This window comes from Protopterus annectens, chromosome 1.part0 (assembly GCF_019279795.1).
Source record: "Protopterus annectens isolate FY-2018-M chromosome 1.part0, PAN1.0, whole genome shotgun sequence".
Classification (NCBI taxonomy): Eukaryota; Metazoa; Chordata; order Ceratodontiformes; family Protopteridae; genus Protopterus; species Protopterus annectens.
The window spans coordinates 1,171,939,984-1,171,962,619 of NC_056725.1; the positions used below are offsets into that span (position 1 = coordinate 1,171,939,984).

At 43.8% G+C, this 22,636-nt stretch overlaps 1 protein-coding gene across 1 annotated transcript in view; it reads left to right on the forward strand.

Annotated features, from left to right (window-relative positions):
* The window catches only part of SEC63 (SEC63 homolog, protein translocation regulator), a 1,535,741-nt gene that overhangs the window by 340,623 nt on the left and 1,172,482 nt on the right, over nucleotides 1–22,636 (forward strand). The window contains exon 6 of the mRNA XM_044065412.1: nucleotides 2,422–2,480. Within this exon, the coding sequence (XP_043921347.1) occupies nucleotides 2,422–2,480 (59 nt within the window). The remainder of the gene's footprint in view (nucleotides 1–2,421; nucleotides 2,481–22,636) is intronic.

Here is a 22,636-nt window from a genome sequence, read left to right on the forward strand (position 1 = left end):
GTAGTCCTCCTTACATTGCAAACCTTTCAAGACTGCTTACCTATGGGAATGATAGCAATTCATACAGACATGTCCGTAGTCTGGTATGTCAAGAAACAGGGGGAGAACTCATTCATACCCATTATGCAGAGAGGCCATGAGAGTGTGGAAGTGGGCACTCTCTAGAAAACTGCTTTCTGATTGTAATATACATTCCCAGGGAGACCAGCGTTCTAGCAGACAGACTCAGCAGATCCATCCCGAGTCCATATGAGTGGTCCCTTAATCAGTAGTGAACCAAATATTTTGCCGATGGGGCCAATCTTGCTGCAACCTTTTTGGATCTCCCTTGAACACCAGATGCAGCAAGTACTTTGTTCCGATCCCCCCAAATGGGGAACCGCTCAGGGATGCTATAGTACACAATTGGCCTCCGGGTCTCCTGTACGCCTATCCTTAAGTTCTGTTGATACTGAAAGTTCTACAGAAACCCAGCAGGTTAAAGAGAACTCCCTTCTGGCCTCATCAGGTATGGGTTCCCTTCCTGCGTTCTCGCACCAAATATCCACCATGGATACTGGATCCCAGACTAGATCTGATTTCTCATCCGTCCAAACACCAGTCCCCCAGTCTAAGATCCCCAAGACTAACCATTTGGTTTCACCACTTCCAGTGATTTTAAGAAAGTCCAATCTGGCCTCTCCTGTCCAAGAAATCATTCTTGCTTCTCAAAAACCTTCTCCTAAAAAGGTGTACAGTAGCAAATGGAAAAGATTTTCAGTGTGGGCATGAAATCAGGACACTGACACTTTTTTCAGCTCCCGTTTCAGCTATTCTGCTTTTTCTGAGTTCTCTTTTTCGGGATGGAGCCAGTGATTACTACTGACAGTGATTGCTAATTTCCACATTGCAGATGATTCACATTCACTAACTTCCATCTCGACATCCAGGATATGCAAGGCCTTCATGAAAGGAATATTTCTTTTAGGCCACCTATTAAAGATCCTTCCCTTCCTTGGAATCTGAATGTGATCCTACATGGCCTTACTCAGAGACCCTTTCAAACCGGCTGATTCCTGTGATCTAGTTTTTAACCTGGAAAATGATTTTTCTTGTGGCTGTTACTTCATACAAGAGGGTGTCAGAACTACAAGCCTTATCTAAACAGCTATATATTTCCTTTTTCAAAGACAGAGCATCTCTACGGACAAATCCTTCATTTATGCCTAAAGTGGCCATGGAGGTGAATATAAACTAGTCCATTCACCTTCCAGTTTCTTCCCCAGCTATTCCAACAAAGGTGAATATATGCTTCACCTGGTTGATCATAGACAGTTGCATTTCTACCAGCACAGGACAAAGGAGCGTAGGAGATCTGAGCAGCTATTCATCTCCTTTTCTCCCAACCGGTTAGGCCAAGCAGTGTAAAATTAACTCTAGCCAAATGGATCACTAATTGCATTTCCACCATTCAGTCCTTAAAAGGCCTACAATTGCCCCGTCCATCGAAGGCCCACTCTATTAGTTCGATGTTTCCTTCTTCGGCTTTTTGGCTAGATCCTCTATTGATGAAATTTGTGTTGCAGCAACCTTTGTTTCGCATTATAAATTGGATATAGTTTACAGAGATGGACCATCTTTCAGCTCCGTGGTGCTCCAGCATATCCTTACATAGGGGCCACCCAGGAAATCATGTAGCTGGGGACTCGGACCCAGTGGTGAGGAAGAATGAAATGGACAATATCAGATTTAGTAGTTATGTACTTACCATAACTTGGTATCTGTACTGTCCTATTTCGTTCTTTCTCACATCCCACCCAACCTGCCCCCTTCCAGGAAGTCTAGAGGTATCTAGAGGAATCAGAGCTCCATTATCTCTAACTTGAGTTCCAGTTGAGGATGGTATTGTTATTGTGCTCATATTTATTTTTCTGCCTTTTTCTTCTTTTCTGAGGCAATAAACTCTATCTGAGGAGTTAGAAGAGATGCAGAGTGTTATGGGAGTAGGAGGAGCTTGAGACTTGTAGCATTAGTCTTCTGGAGTGGTTGGTTCAGATCAGATATCAAATCCAGATACCCAGTGTTGAGGAAGAATAAAATGGGACAACACAGATACCAAGTTATGGTAAGTACATAACTCCTAATTTTTTCTGTCATTGTAGATTTGGTGAACTTGAGCCAGAGAATGTTATGGTGACAAGCCTAAGTTGGGTTGCATGTTTTACATATAACTTCTAGAATTGTTGTTAATTTTTTTTTTTATTTACACCAATTCATGATTCCTTTGTTTGCTCAAAGCCACTTTGAAGTGATGTAATTTTACATTTTTCTGGAATGCCTATTTTTGAATGTTGAACTGCCAAGTTAAGTAGCATAGATGTTTTTATTTCATCAGAATGCTACATCAGGTTTGCTTTTAACATGTAATTTATTTTTCTCCAGCAACAAGTTTTGGTATAGCTTTACCTGCTTGGATTGTGGACCAAAAAAATTCCATGCTGGTAAGTAAATGGTTGATGTTTGTTTTTATTAACTTAGTCTGAATAATTTTTCCTTTTTATAGAGTGACATGAGAGTTGCATTGCATGTTCTTTTCAGTGCAGTTTTAGAAGTAGTTCTGAAAAAAAGCTGGAAATATGACTTTCCCCTTGATTATTCTTTTATTGACAGCAGAAGTTAAAATAGGCCCATTTTCTTTTTCTGAACTGACCATTTTAAATGTTTACAAATAATTTTTTCTTTTCCTTGTGTTTTATGTGCTACACCATGTTTGTAAGATGTGATTATTTTTAGCGTTGTATTGGAGTGTGCTTTTTGCACTGGTGCAGAATTTGTACTGAAGTTGCTTATGTACTTTAGATGAATTTTGGAAGACGCTCATCATTACTACTGTTTTTATTATTGTTGCTCCTGCTAATCTTCGTCAGTTTTGGGCAGGGTCACTGTAACTATAAAACTGCATCATTTGCATTTACCCCCTTCTGTTCTTCTCTGACATGAATGGATTTGTTTTTCTAGGATTGGCTTTGCTCCATTGCAGGTCTTGTGAGTTTGAAGGTAGTGATGAAAGAGTGTTGATGCTCCTAGGTGGTAGTGATGCTCACTGATTCTGAAGTTCCTCTTGATTTCATAGAAACTCTTCGCCTATCAGTTTATGACAGAAAAAAAAATACTACAGTGTGGCTTATGCTGTCTTTTGTAGCTCATTACTTTGACGGAATGTTATTGTACCAAGTCTTCCTGTTTTCTAAAAAGTGAAGAATTTGCATTTGGACATAATTGAAGTAAGGATGTTCTTGCAAGTCACCTTTACAGTCCTCACAATAGGAACTCTGCCAAATGCTGAGGTTAACGTCAGACTTGCAGAGTTGAGTATCCTTCCTCCTAAGCTGGGCTGATGTTGCCTTCCCTTTGGATGTCCTCACACACCAGATATAAAGGTGGCGTCTTCCAGTGTCGTTTTCAGTTTGTTGCCATGTTGCGTAATGTACAGTTGCTGTGCCAGAACACACCATCTGTTATTTTGTAGGCCAAGGCATCAGACTAAAGAGTTAAATGAGTACCCTGTTGGTGACCTCCATTTTGTCATTTTCATACAGTTTGCATAGTTTGTTAAATTTGGTTTTGATAGACATCCATGTGGTACTCTGCCCACACAAAGATGTAGAGCATGAGTGCTTCCACAAACCAACTAGTGTGTCTGCAAGAGACTGATTAAAGCGCCTCACTATCCCTCTTCAAGAGAAATCTTGAGTGGATGAGAAATAGAAAATTCACTCTGGGGACCACAACAGTGACTACTCGACGGAAGCACTGGGAACTAAGGTCGGGTGGCACGATGCCAGGGTAATCCTATCGGCTAGGCTTGTAAAGGCTCCAGGGCCATTAGCCTAGTACACACCTATGAACCTATGTTTAGCAGCAAGTGTGTTTGCTGCCTTGGCTTAGACCACAGTGTTTCCAAGTTTGTTGCCACTTTAAGCCAGAAATTCTTAACGAGTAGGACAGGAGTCTGCCCTGGCCTACCTGAGCCAAAAAGGAAAAAGGGCTACCATACTTTGTAGAAGGTGGATGTGTTTTCAGTCCGTCTGATATAGTGGCTGCCCCCGAAACACACACAACAAAAGTGAAAAGAAAAGTATAGGGAGACAAACGGAGATCCTGCAAAGGTTTGAGGACTCCAGTCCTGTGAAGACACTTGACCAGTCCCTAGGATCTATTCTAACCAAGATCTCTGAAGCAGCATCATAGGCTGACATGTCTTAAGTCCCCAGGATAATCCACAGATTTAAGAGATTTCGGATGCCACCTGCTGTGATCAGCAGTCGAGAGATCTGTATAAGCGCACCACTTTGCCAGGTAAGGGGTGGCCACTATTGTCATGATTGCTGTAAAGGGATATTTACCAGGCTAAAATGTTTAGGCCCAAGGTTCCTGGACTTATTTTTAAACCCAATGTCCTTTCTAAGATGCAGGACTGTCCTAGACCCCTACTGCTACTGGATAGGATACTGCCATGCCCTCCCCCAGCCCCTTCTCAAGACTGTGTCCAGTTGGTCCAGGAATTCTTAGTTCTTGTAGACTTTTCAGACTTCTGCAACAGCCCTCTGTCAGGAATCTGACCTTTCAAAAGACCCATGGAGTGCTTCTTCTGAGGGATTCTGATGCCACTGATTGAGGTGAAGGAGAGAGGCTTGGATTATACATCTCAGATGTCCTCACTTGTATCCCAGGGAACATGCAGTGAAAACACTATTGACTTCTGATTCATCACCAGAAGACTTGTCCTTTGAAGATATTCCTTCACTTATGAGAGCACTTCTAATGGCAGAAGCATACAATGCATGTGCTTCCCAGAAAAGAGCTATGTAACTTCTGGGACTGGGAACACCTAAGCTGGTAGCTGTTCCCTCAGTCTAGAAGGCCATGATGTCCTTCAAGGATGCATCTGCAGTCCTAACATATGGGTTGTCCTGCCTCAGGCAGCCCTTCGGTCGGCCGGATTCCAAAGTCTGGGTCTGGCCTCGGCTGATGTCGCACTTCACCCGACGTCATAGCTGCTGTGAATTGGGTATAAAGGCATCAGCCGACGCCATTTTCCTCAGTCTTTCTTGCCACGCGGTGCCCGAAGCAGAAGCTGTTCGCAAGTGCCGGTCGGTCAGATCCAGAGATTTCTACTACTGAAGACTTCTAAAAAGCTAAGTACCCCGTTGGGGACTCTTTCTTGCCTCAGCCGATGTCAGAAAAAGTAAATAATTGTTTAACTTGTGGGAAACAAATACCTCATAAGGATTTCCACTCTTACTGCCTTCCTTGCTTAGGCCCAGACCACGACGTATCAGCTTGTCTAGCCTGTGCTTCCTTCAACCGACGGACACTTAGACGTCGGTCGGAGTTTGCAGAGGAGTTTTTTGGTCCCGCTTTTGCTTACAAAATGCCGTCGGAGACCCCGACTTCACAATTAGCTAAAAAGCGTAAGGAAAAGGACCAACACTCGCGGTCCGCGGTTTCGGCCGAAACCACGGTTAAGCCAACCGCGAGTGTCTCGGTTTCGGCCAAAACAGAGTCCTCTGTTCTTCCTTCGGCCGAAAGCGTGCCTCCGATAGCCGAGGCCTCACACAGCATGGCTGAATCCGCTACTGAACTTACCCCTGCTGTAGCAGGCTCCCAGGATTTATCAGATACTATTCCTTTAGACATATCTACTCCTGCACGTGGACCTGCTAGGCCCCCTGCATCTATGTCTATCAAGGCTTTTTCTAGGGCTAAAGCAGCTAAATCTTCTAAGGCCTTGCCTGCTAAAACCCCCTCACACAGGCCTACCTCCAGTTCCCAAATGCTCAGCTTGGCTGGGGATCTCATTTCTTTGATCAGGGATCCCAACCTCACCCAGACAGGGCCTCTCAACCCCCTCCAGAGAAGAGGCCTAGAGCAGAGCCCCCGGATCCTGTTTCTACAGACTATTCCTTGGATGATTCAGAAAACTCAGGTCCTCCAGAAGGCCCATATTCTCCTTATGAGGATTCTGATGCAGAAGACTCGTACAATGCATGTGCTTCCCAGAAAAGAGCTATGTAACTTCTGGGACTGGGAACACCTAAGCTGGTAGCTGTTCCCTCAGTCTAGAAGGCCATGTTTTTGCTGCTGCCTCCCTGAAGCCAATCTCTCAGCCCCCCCCCCCACACCCCACAAGACACCTGACTGATATTATATGATAACAGGATCTTACAAATTCTTTGACTAAACCCCTATTTAGGTTCATAGGTAAGGACTAGGCAATCAGTCTGCAGACAATTTCAAGTGTAGCTGAAAAACCTTAGTCAGAATTTCCCTCTAGCCTCAATGAGGGCAAGACGAGATAGACTGGCAGAGAATTTGAGGCTACCTATCTAATTTTCTAGGTTTAACTTGAGTGTAGCTAGGGTGCTGTTCTGCTTGACATGTAGTGGAGGTTTTTTCTAGAGGTGAGGAATAGGTTAAATAAGACACATTGGTGTGATATCCTATCTGCTGATGAAAGTTTAGTTCCTTTAACTGAGTATTTGTTGTACTGTTAGTTCTGTGAAGGAATAAGAGAATCCAATAGGGTTGGATCGATCATGACATGAAAGCCTAGATATAGATCTCCATGGAGGAGACCGTACAAAGAAAGAGCTGCCAGTCTCACTTGATAACTAAGACTTTTGAGGTTACTGATCTTTTTAGTTATGAATCTCTAAGGTCTCTCAAGTTGTGTGATGTTTAAAGATAAATACATGCCAAAAGGTGAATTATATTCAATTAACTGTCTGATAAAATATGAGCAAAATGGAATTAAGACTTCTGTGGATCTAGTGGATCTGCCTTTGAAAATTAGGTGGGCCAAATAAAAGGCTTTTTGAGCTACTGTGGAGACATGATGGTCAAATGATAAGTAATTAACAAGAGGACCCACATCCCTTACAACAGTGTCTAATTGTAGGCGTGCATCTCCTATATGGTAAGTGGAACTGTTTTGTTTACCAAAATGAACTATGCTACATTTTTTTACATTTAATTTGAGACCATTGTCCTTTCACCAATTGTTAACATGGACTAAGCAGTTTTGGAGCAATTGTGAGTCAGTTGAAGATCAAATAACACCCAATTTACAGTCATCTGCAAACCTAATCATAGGCTAGACATGCTGGGCTAAAGGTCTGAGAAATGTGTGCAAATAGTAGAGCTCCCAAAACTGAGCTCTGTGGTACACCACTGGTAACTGTTCTACTTTCAGAAGTGGTACTGGTACCTGCTACTCTAATCACATGGGGTTCTGTCAGTCAGCCAGGTAGCTGCCCATCACGTAATATAAGGATTTGTATTCTGATACATTTTAGATTCTGTCATAGTTTCAGTGAAATGTTCCAGCTGAGCTAGTCTGGCATCAGGACTCAACATAAACACTCTGTTAGGGAAAGTATGTTGCTTTTCAGCAGTGGAAAGATTTATGCTTCTGCCACCTGGGTGTTAGGGCTTTGATCACTAGACTTGCATCATGAAATAGGGATACGTCTTCAGGTAATTTGTAGAAGCTTTTGGGAGATTGAAGGATGATCCCAGACAGATGGCCTTCTTGAATTGGGTCCAAACCTCTACGCTTCGGGGAAAATATGCCTGGAAGTTATGGGTATAATGGTGTGGATGCATCATCCAGGGCTTTCACTACAAAGTCTGTTAAGATGTTCATTCCTGACAGAGGATTCAATTGCTGTCTAGGGTTAAAGTGCAGCTGGTAATGCCCCATTACATAAGGGAAAAAATAGAGAGCAAAGGGAAGACTATGGAAACTGTCAGGCACATGGTCCTCCAGGTATAACCAAAATACTCATCTAAGCAAATTCTGGAGCCCCGAGGTATTAAGGTATTGTAGACAAGACAAGGGTAAGAAGAATTTTCAAAAGATGAAATGGCAGCATGACTATGGGAGGGGGAGGCTCCTGGGACACTCCATGCAATAGGGGTCAGCTGAAACTACTCCATCCTCCTCCCACCCTGACCCTTGCCATATCCAACACACCCAAACATTCATAATACAAGGATAGCAGTCTATCTGACTTCCGGCTGTCAGCAATGGTGTAACATATAACAAGATAACAGTGGGTCCCAAATGTAGTCTCCAGGATTTACAAGCAGCATTTCCTCACAAAGCCAAGGAAGATTTATCTCTTCTGTGCTCTGGTAGAAGTTATGGCCCATGATGCTGTAAACAAAGTTTGGGTGGGCAAAGTTTTTAATTAAAACTGTCCCTAGAAGGAAACATGAACCCTGGAGACCACTCTTAGTTCTGTTAATGCTAACCGTGTTCCTAAAGGTACCAACATCAAATGGTAACTCTGCAGGCACTTTTTTCTTTGAGTCCTCAAAATCTCCTTGTAATACTAGATTTTAAAGATGTTTGCCTGCATTCCCTCGTTTTCAAGGGACACAGCAGGTTCTGGAGTTTTACAGCAGGACTGTTTCATTACCAGAGTACTTGCTCTTTGGTTTAGCTGTTTACAAAGTGCCTGGTCCGTGTGATTAATGCACATCATAACCATGGGGATCCACATCTACCCTTACCTCAATGATTCCCTGATCCAGGCTTAAACTGTAAGAGAGGACTAGGGCACACCCTTCGATGCCTGAGTGGTGTGGCATTCACACTCAAGCTTCAAAAATCAAATCTGTGTTCTTTCCAGAGAACTGTCAAGGCCCTTCTGGATACCAACCTCTGCAGAATTTTTCTCTACAGAAAAGGAGCAATCTCCGACCAGTTTGGTTCAGACCATGGCAGATGAACTCCAGTGGAAAGTTAGCCAGCCAGTGAACATCCTGGACCACATGGCATTAACCATTTTGATGGCTCCGCTTCTAGGCTGTACATAAGGAAACTACTGGGGTTCTTGAAGAAATTATAGGACCATCAAGCATACCAGTACTGCACCATGTTTAAAAGTGAATAGAATGATAGTAAAGACTGGGGAAAATGAAGGTGTACCATTCAGACCAACCATTCCAAGTCAGACCCTGACTGCATATGCCCGAGACCAGTCCTGGGGTTGCGCACACCTTGGACCTCAAGGCACAGGGCATAGGAGCATGTCAAGAGAGCACCCAGTACATTGACCACAAGGAGAATTTGTGTATGCTGTAAAAGCATCCAAGGCATTATAGGTGCCAGGGACATTGAAGATAACCACAGACAGCATTAGAGTGATGCGATGCATAAATTGGGAGGGGGGGTGCCCCACAACAAGCGGAGACCAACTGTTTTCACATATTCAGGCTGGCCATGCAAGTCTAGGAAGAAGCTTTGTAGTACATCCTGTGCCTTTGCAGGTCCACTCGAGTGGATGTTACTCGGGGAGGAATTCCTAGAAACCACCAATGAGTGAGGTGTCCGTTGCTACTCCAAATGAAAGGCAGCTAAGGAAGTACTGCTTCACGTCTAAGCATAAAAATAATTGGACAGGTGATGCCTTCTGTCTGAATTGAACAAGTCTGTTTTTCCCTTCTCTTCCGTTGTCCAGTATTCAGAAAATCAACGAGAAGAGGCTGAAAACAATCCTGCTTTGCCTCCCTTTTGGTCCTGCTTTGCCCCCCCCCCCCTTTGGTCCTGGCAGCTTTAGTTAACTCACTTACTTCATTTGGCTGGGAAGACACTTTTCCTTTTGCCACAGCATGTGAAATTTATGTAGTGTGTTGAGGGGTCTCCTACGCCCCTGCCTGTCCACCTCAATCCTGACAGCTGAGAGTATATTATTGTTAATCCTTTTAGGTACTTTTAATGTAGGAATGCATTAGAAGTCATGAGGGAAGCTGGGAGGTCAAGTGCATGGAGATCTCACCTAGCTAAATAGAAATGATTCTCCTTGTGGTGCCAAAGGAGGAATCTACAAAAACACAGGTGAGTATACTTATGAGTCTTCAATATCCAAGTTTTCCTGCATTGTCCTAGTTTTTTAACTTCTGTGAAAATGCATTTTCCTGCCATTATTGCCTATCTACCTCTAGACTGTCTCTTCCCCAATCATCCTCCCTGATGACTAAAGAACATCCTGCACTTTAGATTTTCTAGTTGGACAGTCGTGCCAGCTTAAGATCATAACTGTGTGTTGGAGAAACCAACCCTCCTCTATTCCCTTTCAATCAGAAACTACGGGTTCTTGAAAGTTGGTGTCCTGCTGTGGTGTTTCTAAAAGCAGTCACCTTAACCAAGAGAGTGTCTGAATTCCAAGCTTATATTTGCAAACAACCTTTTCTTATATTTCACAGGGATAGAGTCACTGTACATTAAGCTTTCTTTTGTATAACAGAAATGGCTCTAAATCAGACTATTCAAAGAATCAGATTTTTTTCCAACTCCTTAGAATAAAGGAAAAATCCTGCATTCCCAAGTTGTCCACAGGCTTGGGTTCTAGTTTCACAGATGTTCTTCGTGTTTCACTGTTGCAGTCATTACATTTGGGTAATCTGCTGGCAGGTTGCCCTCAGTCGGCCTGATTAACAAAGTCTTGGGTCCTGCGTCAGTTGCTGTCCTTTCTTCCATGACGTCAGGTTGTCAGGGGTATAAAACATGCAGCCGATGCCATTACATCAGTCTTTCTTGCGAACTGCTTCTGCTTTGGGCACCGCACAGCAAGTGCCGGTCGGCCGACTCCTGAAATTTTTGTTTTCGAGTTTCATATCCGAAGTCTTCAACTAAAAAGCTAAGTACCCCATTGGGGAAACTTTTTCTTGCTCCTTACCAATGTCAGTAGAAGTTGATAATTGTATTACTTGTGGGAAGCAAATACCTCATAAGGATTTTCATTTGTACTGTATTCCTTGCCTAACTCCTGACAACGACGTACCTTGCTGTCAGTTCTGTGCTTTATTTAATCAACACACTATCTGTCGTCTGTACATTTTTGCTTCTAAATATTTTGGCTTACGGTTTAATTATCCAGAAATGACGTTGGTTAGCAATCCAAATACCGGAATATCTAAAAAAACGCAAGGAAAAAGACAGGCCGTTGCGGTCCATAGCTGCCGACGATGCTTCTCCTAAGCCAGTTCGCCGGTACTCAGGCGCTTTCACAGCCCTTGATACCCGCTACTTCTGATTTGCAGGCCTCTACTGAGACCCATTCGGAGTCCGGTATGCCGCGAGATGCTTCAGTTATGGAACCCACAGATGTCTCTACCTTGGATGGGTCCAGAGCCACTGTGCAGGCACCGGCTTCTGAGGGTGTATTCAGGCCCACAGATTTGCATATTAAACCAACGCCATCTTCAATATTAAGGCCAAAATCTCAAACTATATCTAAAAAATTGCCACCTAGGCCACATGTGCAGGCCCCTATGCCTAAAAAACAAACTATCAAAATGGCCGAAGATTTAATTACTCTAATCATGGGTAGCCAACCCCCCCCCCCCCCTCTAAGAGGCCTAGGCAAGAAATTGACTATGAATCTTCTGAATAGGATTCTATTTCTTTTGACTCTTCTAATGAACAGGAATTGTCTATACCTACTTATGAGGACAATGATGCAGAGGATTCCATTCCTTCTGCTTCTCCCCCTGAGGATTTTTCTTTTGGGGAAACTTTACATACCTTAAGGGAACATTTCCACTGGGAAAGTCAGGATTTTTCTGAATCTAAAAATAGGCTTAGGGATTTTCTTCTTCTTCCTCAGCATAGGCCTTTGGCTATACCTCCTGTTGTAGACATTGTTGATGTGTTTTCAGAGTCTAGTATGGCTCCTGATTTTCTGCCTCCGGCTCCTTGTAAGCCAGACAGATACTGCAGGATTCCTGACTCCCACAAATTCCTTTTCAATAATCCTGTTGCGGATCCTGAAACCATTTCTCAGGGCCCCAGGGCCATTAAGGCTTCTACTGCTAAAAATCCTACCCCTTCTGATAGAGATTCCAGGGCGCTGGATAGATGGGGTAAGAAGGTCTACAGTTCTGCAACCGTGGCAATCAGGGCTTTAAACTGTCAATTCCATATACTAAAATATCAGCAGCATATTGTGGGACTGCTTAAACAGAAAATGATGTTGATTTCTGACTGTGTGGAAAATAAATATTTACAGGATCTATTGCATTCAGCTGAATAAGTTGGAAAAAACACTTTGCAATGTGGTTTTGATTCTTTGGAGGCCTCTTGTAGGGCTGTTGTAATTGGGTCTGTGCTTAAGGCATGCTTGGCTCAAAGAGCTATCTCTGCCTGATCATGTTAAAGCAACATTGTTGGATGCTCCTCTACAACAGGACCATCTCTTTGGTAATAAGGCTGATGAAGTTCTGAAAGAGATGGAAGATAAAGCTAAATCTATGCAAACTGTGAAATATTTCTTACAAGTGCAACCCCCAAGATTTAGTAGGCACTGGCCGACTAAGAACTGGTCCTTTCCAGTTCCTTCGAGAGCCACTCTCAAGTCAAACCCAGACATTCCAAAGGCACCAGGTTTCGGTCCCAAGGGACTTTCAGAACAAAGCAATGGGGTACCTCCTCTTCCAAATATGTAAACGGCAAGACCACCTCCCTGTGTTAAGCAGTCTCAATGACTTCCCTCTACACTTACCAAGCACTTACCTTTTAGCTGCCCCTTTGGGGGGTAAACTGGCCTCTTCATGCAAAAAAAGGCAACTTATAACCTAGGACAAATGGGTTTTAAATATAGTATCCCAGGGATACAGATTTCATTTCCACACGTTGCCAACTCCACAAACGGATGGCCAGACCTGCCCCCAAGTCAGTGGGCAGAGGCCCAGAAACAAGTACTTTCCCTCATGAGCATGGGGGCTATTCAGCTAGTACCAGAAGAGGGAAAAGGCCAAGGTTTCTATTCAAGACTTTTCCTGATACCCAGAAAAGACAAATCATGGCATCCAATTCTGCACTTATCCACTCTAAACACCTTTCTGGACATTCCAAAATTCAAGATGCTGACTCTTCACCAGTTACTTCCTATGCTAGGCAAAGATGCCCGGTTGGCAACTCTAGATTTAAGAGGCATACCTGCATATCCCAATCAGGGAATCCTGCAGAAGATATCTCCGCTTCAAGGCAGGCTACTTGCATTACCAGTTCTCTGCACTGCCCTTTGGCTTATCTACTGCGCCCAGGGTCTTTACAAAGTGCCTGGCTCCAGTAATTGCATTTTGCAGGCAAAGAAATATTCAAATATATCCATACCTGGACGATTGTCTAATTCAGGCAAAAAACAAGGACATTCTTCTAAAACACCTGGCGTTTGTAAAAAGGGTTCTAACTTGTCTAGGCTACACTATAAACGAAAAGAAATCACATCTGGTACCCTCTCAGAAAATTACATTCTTGGGTGCAAGCTTGAATACGCCCAGATGGCTTTCCTTACACCAGAAAAGCAAATTCATTTGGTGATTTACTTCAGATAGGTGGCCACAAAAATCCTGTTTTCTGCAAGGCAAATACTGCAAGCCTTGGGGTTCATGGCCTCCTGCATTCTTCTAATTCCATATGCAAGAATGCATATGAGGAAACTTTAGTGGTATTTAAAAAGTCTGTGGAGTCCATTATCACAGCCTGGAAACAATGCATCCTATCATACCTTGCCTGCGCATAGAGTTCCTATGGTGGGCAGAGGCCTACCACCAGAACAAGGGACTGCCATTCACACCACCCCCTGTAGCCCATACCCCAACTACAGACTCATCTGACTATGCATGGGGTGCTCATCTGGCAGGGAAGTGCATTCAGGGAAAATGGGAGGCCAAATCAAATGCACCTTCATATAAATCAAAAAGAAATGCTAGCTGTACAAAATGCACCGACAGCCTTCAAGGACTACCTTCATCCGGGACAATTACTGATGACAGACAACACCATGGTTATGTGGTACATAAACAAGCAGGGGGGGTACACACTCCCACCCCGTCTGCAGACTAGCCATGGCATTGTGGAGCACGGCCTTGAGCTATCAAGTACAACTACAAGCTCAGTTCCTGCCAGGAAAGCTGAATACTCTGGCAGAAGAACTAAGCAGAAATCTCATGGACCCACATGAATGGAAACTAGAACCATGGATTTTCAACATGTTGACACGCAAATGGGGGAGCCCAGACATAGATCTTTTTGCCTTACCCCACAACTATCATTTGGACAAATTTTGCACAAGAACTCTTCACAAAAAAGCCTGGAAAGTGGATGCACTATCCTTCAGCTGGAAAAATGTGTCAGTCTGTGCCTTTCCCCCTATGCCTCTGCTCTCTAAAGTTCTACTAAAAGTCAAACAGGACAAACCAAAAATGATTTTGATTGCTCCAGACTGGCCTCGCCAACACTGATACCCACTGCTGCACAGTGTGCCACACATTTCACCGTGGCACCTGCCTCAGACACCTTCCTTACTGTCTCAGCAGAACAACCAAACTCTGCACCCTCAGCTCCAAACTTTGAATTTTGCAGCGTGGCTAATCACCTAAATTCACCCTTAGCATCCCTCAGCAAACCTGTGACGGATGTCATTTTGGAGGCGAGAAGACCTAGTACTAGAAAATCTTATGCTGACAAATGGAAAAGATTCTGTGCCTGGAATCAATCTGAAGGGATAAGCACAGCAGTGCCCAGCATTCCTCAGATTTTGCAATACTGAACTGAGATGCTTCACAAGAGCCTGTCCTTTTCTTCCCTAAAAGTCCATGCCTCAGCCATTTCAGCTCATTACAACACAGAGCCTCCCCTCTTCTCTCATCCTCTGCTAAAGCAGTATCTCAGAGGGGCCAAAAACTTAAGACCACCCAGGAGAGCTCCAACCCCTGCCTGGAACCTTAATTTTGTATTGGAGAAACTCACTCTCCCTCCTTTCGAGCCAGCTGCTACTGCAGACTTAAAAATTCTCTCCTGGAAAACAGCTTTTCTTTTAGCAGTCAATTCAGCTAGAAGGATTTCCGAATTACAGGCTCTTATGGCAGTGGAGCCTTTCATCATTTTTCATGCGGACAGGGTATCTCTCAGGACCAACCCATCCTTCATGCCCAAGGTGGTATCCAGTGTGACTCTTAATTGGACCATTCATTTGCCAACTTTTTCCCAATCCACAGAACAAGGGTGAGCAGATTCTGCATTCATTGGATGTACACAAACAACTTAGATTTTACTTAAACAGGACTAAATCTCAAAGAAAATCCGAACAACTGCTGGTAGCATTTGCTGCAGGGGTAGAGGGAAAGGCTATTTCAAAGCAAACCATTTCCAAATGGATAAGCCATTGTATTCGTTTCTGCTATAAGCACCATGGAAAAACTGTCCCACAGGGGATCAGATGCCATTCCACAAGGGCTGCATCTACTTCAACAGCCTTTCTCAGAGGTGTTCCTACAAGGGATATTCTAGAAGCTGCTACTTGGAGCTCAGTTCATACTTTAACCAAACATTACCATTTACCACTTTTCTCTAAATCCAGAGCTGGCTTTGCCACTGCTGTCTTGCAGGGTCTTATAGCTGGTCCTAATGCTGTATAATTTCCTCCCCTCAACCATAGCTTTGGGAATCTACCCAAATGTAATGACTGCAACAGTGAAACGCGAAGAACATAGTACAGTTGTGTACACTTACCATGAATGTAGATGTTAGTGTATTCACTGTTGCAGTCCTGGTTACCCTCCCTCCAGCCCCCTATTTTTCTGTGGCTATACCTCTACTTTCTTTTACTATGCTTAAAAGCCCTTCTGGTGTATTTGCTTTTGGTTTGGAGGTATATTTTTGTGTTTTTAATTTTATTTGCTCCCCATGTGGGGGTCACCTGACATCTGGGGCAAGAAAAACTGATGTAATGGCGTCGGCTGCATGTTTTATACCCCTGATGACCTGACGTCATGGAAGAAGGGACAGCAGCCGACGCAGGACCCAAGACTTTTTTAATCAGACAAACTGAGGGAAACCTGCCAGCAGATTACCCAAATATAATGACTGCAACAGTGAATACACTCTAACATCTACATTTATAGTAAGTGTACACAACTGTACTTTTGTGTCCACTGCTGAAAAAAAAAAAGGCTGCCTGTTACCAATACAGACTGTTTGTGGATTTGCCCATTCTGTCATTTTCTGCAACAAAAAACCATGGTAAATCTCTATAGGAAATAATCTAGTCACACTCATCCAGGGCCTAAGCTACTACTGGTGGCTTTCTTAATGGGGTTAGTGTTTCAGATATGCTAGAGGCAACCACCTGGTTCTTGACTCGGACATTCTCCAAGCATTACAGGTTAGCTGTAATTTCCAGGGCAACAGAAGGGTTTGCTTCAGCCATTCTGAAATGCATGATACCCACCTCTAAAGATCTGCCACCTCCCAGGCTGTTTGGGTATCAGCTTTGGGAGCATTACCTAATGTGATGACTTTAGCAGTGACCCCCATAAAGAACATAATATGTTAGTGTTACCAGTTCACTGTAACTGTATGCAAGTGTGGTCACTGTGCTAGTCAGTCTGGACTTCTCCCCTCTACTCTCTGGATAACTGTGAGCTGTGTTTGTTACTATTTCAAAAAATAAATGCTGCCTGGCTGCAGGACAACTCAGCGGAGGGCATAGACTATACAATAACAAACTGTGAAAAAAAGGAAAAACTCTCCTTCACCACTTGAGACAAAACATGTAAATTCACCAAGTGCTGTTTATTCACAACATTTCAAGTAAATGTTGCGTGTGCCTCACACTAAGCTAAAAAAAACAGTTACACTAGTTTTGATGCTGACCTCATCTTCATCAGTAACATCTGTCTGCACCATAGATTTCCCATTATATATTAGTGAGGCTTGCTGAAAGGCAGACCTTTGTTTATTTGGCTTGCTTGGGCCTACCACAGAAATTCCTTTTGAAGGCATGGAATGAGTGGGATCAAAGCTTCCAGGCTGTGGCTGTGTTGAGACCATAGACTTGTTAGATACCATTGTAGATGTTCTTCGTTCCCCATTGCTGCAGTCCTTACTATTGGGTGTAGTCCGCTGTCCAGTCGGCCCGAATACCAGAGTATATGGCTGACGTCGGTCAGGGCGCATTAGACTGACGTCAGTACGTCAGGGTACTAATGCGCATGACCGACGTCATATCCTTAGTCTTTTTTGCCGCATGGTCCGATGTAGAAGCAGTTTTGCGAGTGCAGGTTGGCGTTCTGAAATATTTCCGAAACCGGAGTTTCAGACCGAAGCAGAGTTGGCTAAGTACCCCGTTGGGGAACATTTTGGTTTTTTCTTGCCTCAGTATTTAACCGGATGTCAGAAAAAGTGAATAACTGTATTTCTTGTGGGAAACAGATACCTCATAGGGATTACCATACCTTGTGTATACCTTGTTTAGGGCCTGAGCACGACGTTGTTGGTTGCCGCTCTTGTGCTAGGTTTAACAAACGCACTATTAAGAGGAGGTTAGACTGTGCCAGGTTAGTGTTTGGGAAGCGTTGCAATTATAAAATGCCGCCGGATGCTCCGCGCCGCTTCGTCCAAGAAGCGCAAGGACAAAACAGCGAAGCCTAGGGTTGATGAACCGGCTGTCCCGGACGTCGGTTCTTTAGAGGGCTCTGTGGAGCCAGAGGTTTTGCCAGGAGTTTCCATGGAGTCTCAGGCAGAAACTTTACTTTTACAGGATGTGCCTTCTCAGGAGGTAGGCCAGCCTGAGGGGGCTTCTCAGGTAACTGTTCTTCCTTCTCTTCCCAAGGTAGTTAGAGCCTCTCCTTCTGTTGCCAAAACTTCTTTGAGAGGTAGGCCAAGTTTAGCTTCAGTGGGGGCTTCTCCTAGCATTTCGGGTTCTGTACCTAAGAAACATATGCTTAAAATGGCAGAAGATTTGATTACTATGATTAGAGGTTCTATGCCCCCTCCTGATAAGAGGCCTAGGGTGGAACCGGAGTTTGATAGTTTTGCACAGTGTTCAGTGGCTTCTGAGTCTTCTGGGAAGATTTGCAGGAGTATCCTCCTTATTCTGATTCTGATGTGGATGATTCCACTCCTACAGCTTCTCCTCCTGAGGATTTCTCATTTTCAGAGACTCTGCATTCCATGAGGGAGCACTTTAAATGGGAAGGCCAGGATTACTCTGATTCCAGGAAAAGGCTTAGGGAATTCTTGTTTTTACCCCAGCATAGGCCCTTAGCTATACCTCCTGTGTTGAATGTGGTGGAGGATGTTTTTGCAGAGGCTTCCCTGAACCCTGACTCTTTGCCTCCTGCTCCTGTTAAACCTGATAGGTATTATAGGGTGCCCAAGCTCATAAGTATTTGTTTAAGAGTCTAGGGCGGATCCAGAAACTGTTTCTCAGGGCCTAAAGGTGTTAAGGCCTCTGTGGTTAAAATCCTGTTCCCACTGAGAAAGAAACAAGGGCTTTGGATAGGTGGGGAAAGTATGTGTATACTTCTTCCACTCTATCCATGAGAGCGTTTGAATTGTCAGTTTCACATGCTAAAATATCAGAATTATCTCCTTTCACAATTGAAATCTAAGGTGGATGCTTTGGCGGAAGGTATTGAGTGTAAAGAGTTGCTGGATTTGGTTCATGTGTCTGAACAAGTGGGTAAGCATTCTTTGCAATGTGGTTTTGATGCTGTACAGGCCTCCTCGAGGGTGGCTGCCACTAGTTCTGTTCTTCGCAGGCATGCCTGGTTGAGGATCAGAATTTAGCTGAGCATGTTAAGACAAGGATTTTGGATGCTCCTTTACAGTCTGATGTGTTGTTTGGTTCGCCTGTGGAAGCAGTTTTAAAGAAAATGGAGGACAAAGCTAAGTCTATGCAAACTGTTAAAGATTTTTGCAGGTGCAGCCACCAAGTTTAGTAGAAATTGGCCTGCTAAGGGTGGACATATCCTGCTTATGATTCCCAGTCTAGGGGTAGGTCTAGACGTGGTAGGGCAGGGCTCAAGGTTCTTTAGGCCTAGAACAGGAGTTCACCTGCTCAGACTTCTGGTGAGGGTAGGGGTCAGTCCTTTCGTAAACAGACCCAATGACCTGCCTTTTCAGCTGCCAGTAGATTCTCGTCTGGCAGCTCCTTTGGGAGGAAGACTGTCTCTTTCAAAGAAAATTGGGATTTAATTACTCAAGACAGATGGGTGTTGGATATCATTCACCACGGTTACAGGTTTTATTTCCACACAATGCCCCTTTCAAAGGCATGCCAGACGTTCCTCCTCCACAAAGAAAAGAGGCTCACAAGCAAGTTTCTCAGTTACTCCAGATGGGGCCATTCAGCCAGTCCCTGTATCAGAAAGGGGCCTAGGATTTTATTCTCGCTGTTCCTAGTACCAAAGAAGGGGAACACGTGGAGACCAATTTTGGATTTATCTATCCTCAACACTTATCTGGACATTCCCAAGTTCAAGATGTTGACATTACAACAGCTTTTACCTCTGCTGGGCAAAGATCACTGGATGGTAACTTTAGATCTCAAGGAAGCTTACCTTCATGTGCCTATAAGGCTAAGTTGCAGGAAGTATCTGCGTTTCGAGCTGGAAATTCTCATTATCAGTTCTCTGCATTGCCCTTTGGCTTATCTACTGCTCAGAGTATTCACAAAGGTTCTGGCTCCAGTGATAGCTTACTTCAGGCTACAAGGAATTCAAATCTATCCTTACTTGGACGACTGCCTGATTCTGGCTCAAGAAATGGAAGACCTTCTACAGCATTTGGAATATGTTATAGCAGTGCTAAGATGCCTAGGGTATTCTGTGAACGAAATAAAGTCCAGTCTAGTACCCTCTCAAGACATGTGCTTTCTGGGTGTGAGACTGAATACAGCAGCCCAGATGGCCTTTTTAACCCCGGACAAGCAAAAGAGTCTATCACTTTACTTCCATCAACTATCTCATCAGTCCGTGCTGACTGCAAGGACAGTCCTTCAAGCATTAGGGTTCATGGCATCTTGTATTCTGGTGCTTCCCAATGCCAAACTGCATATGAGGAAGCTACAATGGTATCTCAAAAATGTATGGACACAGCACTGCCAGGATTTGGACACTGTCATTCAAATAATACCTTGCCTTCAAAAAGAATTTTTGTGGTGGGCTCAGGAATGTCACCTAAACAAGGGACTCTCTGTGACCCAGCCAGAGGCGAGTCAGATTTTAACGACAGATGCCTCGGACATTGCTTGGGAGCTCATCTAAATGGAAAGTGGATACAAGACAAGTGGCCTGCCAGACTACAGCATCTACATATCAACATGAAGGAGATGTTAGCAGTCCAGTTTGCATTAATGGCTTTCAAGGAGTTACTTCTTCCAGGGCAGGTGTTGATTCTAACAGACAACACAACTGTCATGTGGTACATCAACAAGCAAGGGGGAACACATTCTTATCCTCTATGCAGGCAAGCAATGATTTTATGGGAGACTGCGCTAAGCTTGCAACTAACTCTTCAGGCAAGGTTTCTGCCTGGAGCACAGAACTCCTTAGCAGATGTGTTAAGCAGGCAAATCATGGATCCCCACGAGTGGAAACTGGATCTTCATGTATTTCAGAAATTGACAGTGTCATGGGGAACTCCAGACATAGATCTGTTCGCTTCTCCACTAAACCACCAGCTGCCAAAGTATTGCACAAAGGGGTTTCATCACACAGCTTGGAAAGTGGATGCTCTGTCATTCAGTTGGAAAAACCTTCATGTGTATGCCTTTCCACCTCTGCCTCTTCTTCCAAAGGTACTATTAAAGGTCAGACAAGACAGGCCAAGGATGATTTTGATAGCTCCAGATTGGCCTCGCAACACTGGTACCCACTACTACGGAGTCTGGTAAAGAAGCCTCCATGGCCTTTACCTCTGATTCCTCATCTGTTATCTCAGAAGGACGGTCATCTGCTCAATGTCAAGCTTCACTCTCTTCATCTAACAGCCTGGCATATTCTGTGTTGAAACACAGCAGGTCTCAACTTCCTCAACAAGTTTTAAATGTGATTATGGAAGCTAGAAGACCTAGTACAAGGAAAGTGTACGCAGAAAAATGGAAGAGATTTTTATTTTGGAGTACAGCAAAGAATTTCGAGATTTCTGAGCCTAATTTGACTGTGGCTCTTCAATATCTTACTGAGTTATTGGACAAAGGTTTGTCCTTCTCCTCCATTAAGATTCATGCTGCAGCAATTTCAGCTCACTATGATTGTGACCCACCTTTGTTTTCGCATCCTTTGTTCAAGCAGTTTCTTAGAGGGCAAAGAATATAAGACCCCCAATGAGCTCCTACTCCTGCTTGGGATCTCAATTTTGTGTTGGAAAAACTTACTCTACAACCTTTTGAGCCTGCGGCTACTGCTTTTTTGAAATACTTGTCATGGAAGACTGCTTTTCTGTTGGCTATTACTTCTGCAAGAAGGGTGTCTGAGTTGCAGGCCCTTATGGCAGTAGAGCCCTTTGATTTTCCATAAGGATAGGTATCATTACGCTAATCCTTCCTTTATGCCTAAGGTGGTTTCTAGTGTGGCTTTAAACCAAACTATTCATTTGCCTACTTTTTATGCAGACCCCCAAAATAAAGGGGAAAAGATTTTGCACACTTTAGATGTACACAGGCAATTGCGTTATTATTTAAGCAGGACTAAGGATTTTAGGCAGTCTCAGCAGTTGTTTGTTTCTTTTGCTTTGAGTTCAAGAGGGCAAGCCTGTGTCAAAACAAACTATTTCTAGGTGGATTGGCTTTTGCATTGCATTTTGTTATTCCCATCATGGCAAGGAGATTCCAGCTGGGATTAGGCTTCATTCCACTAGGGCTACTGCCACTTCAACAGCATTTCTAAGGGGTGGCAACTAAGGATATTTTGGAAGCAGCTACTTGGAGTTCAGTGCATACTTTCTCTAAGCATTATCACCTTCCTATCTACTCTAAGTCTAGGGCTGGTTTTGCCACAGCTGGGAACTATGCTGGAAAATGGAAAAGGTTTGTCATCTGCGGAAGAGGAAAAGAGGAAGAAATGTGAAATATAGAGATATACCTAACATTCTGGAGTATCTGGCGAACTTCTCATTTCAGGCCTGTCCTACTCTCCATCAAAGATACAGCCATCAGCTATTTCAGCAGAATACCTGTTTTTTCGCACCCGTTGCTCAGGCAGTTCCTCAGAGGAATCAAGGACTTAAACTTTGTGCTAGAAAAGTTGACACTCTCACTTTTCACCCAGCAGCAAGCAAGGACAGACCACAACACACTGTCATGGAAACTGCTTTTCCTACTGCAATTACTTCAGCAAGGAGGGTTTCAGAACTACAGGCCTTAATGGCAGTGCAACCCTTCCTAATCTTCCACCAAGATAGAGTGTCCATGAGGACTAATCCTACATTTATGCCTAAGGTGGTATCAGAGTGTGTTTAAAACCAGGCAATCCACCTACCTACCTTCTTTCCCAACCCACAAACAACGGAAAAGAATACTGCATACCTTGGATGTACATAGACGCTACTACTTGGACAGAACAAAAAATAGCAGAAAGACTGACCAACTTTTTGTAGCCTATGCAACAGGAAGGGAAGGAAAAGCTATTTCAAACAGACAATCTCAAATGGATAGGAAATTGCATACGATTCTGTTACTCCTTCCATGGAAAATCAATTCCACAGAACATAAGACCTCACTCTACAGGGGCACAGCCACTACCACAGCCTTCTTGCGGTGGCCAGTAGCAGCCAAAGACATTATTGAGGCTACTTGGA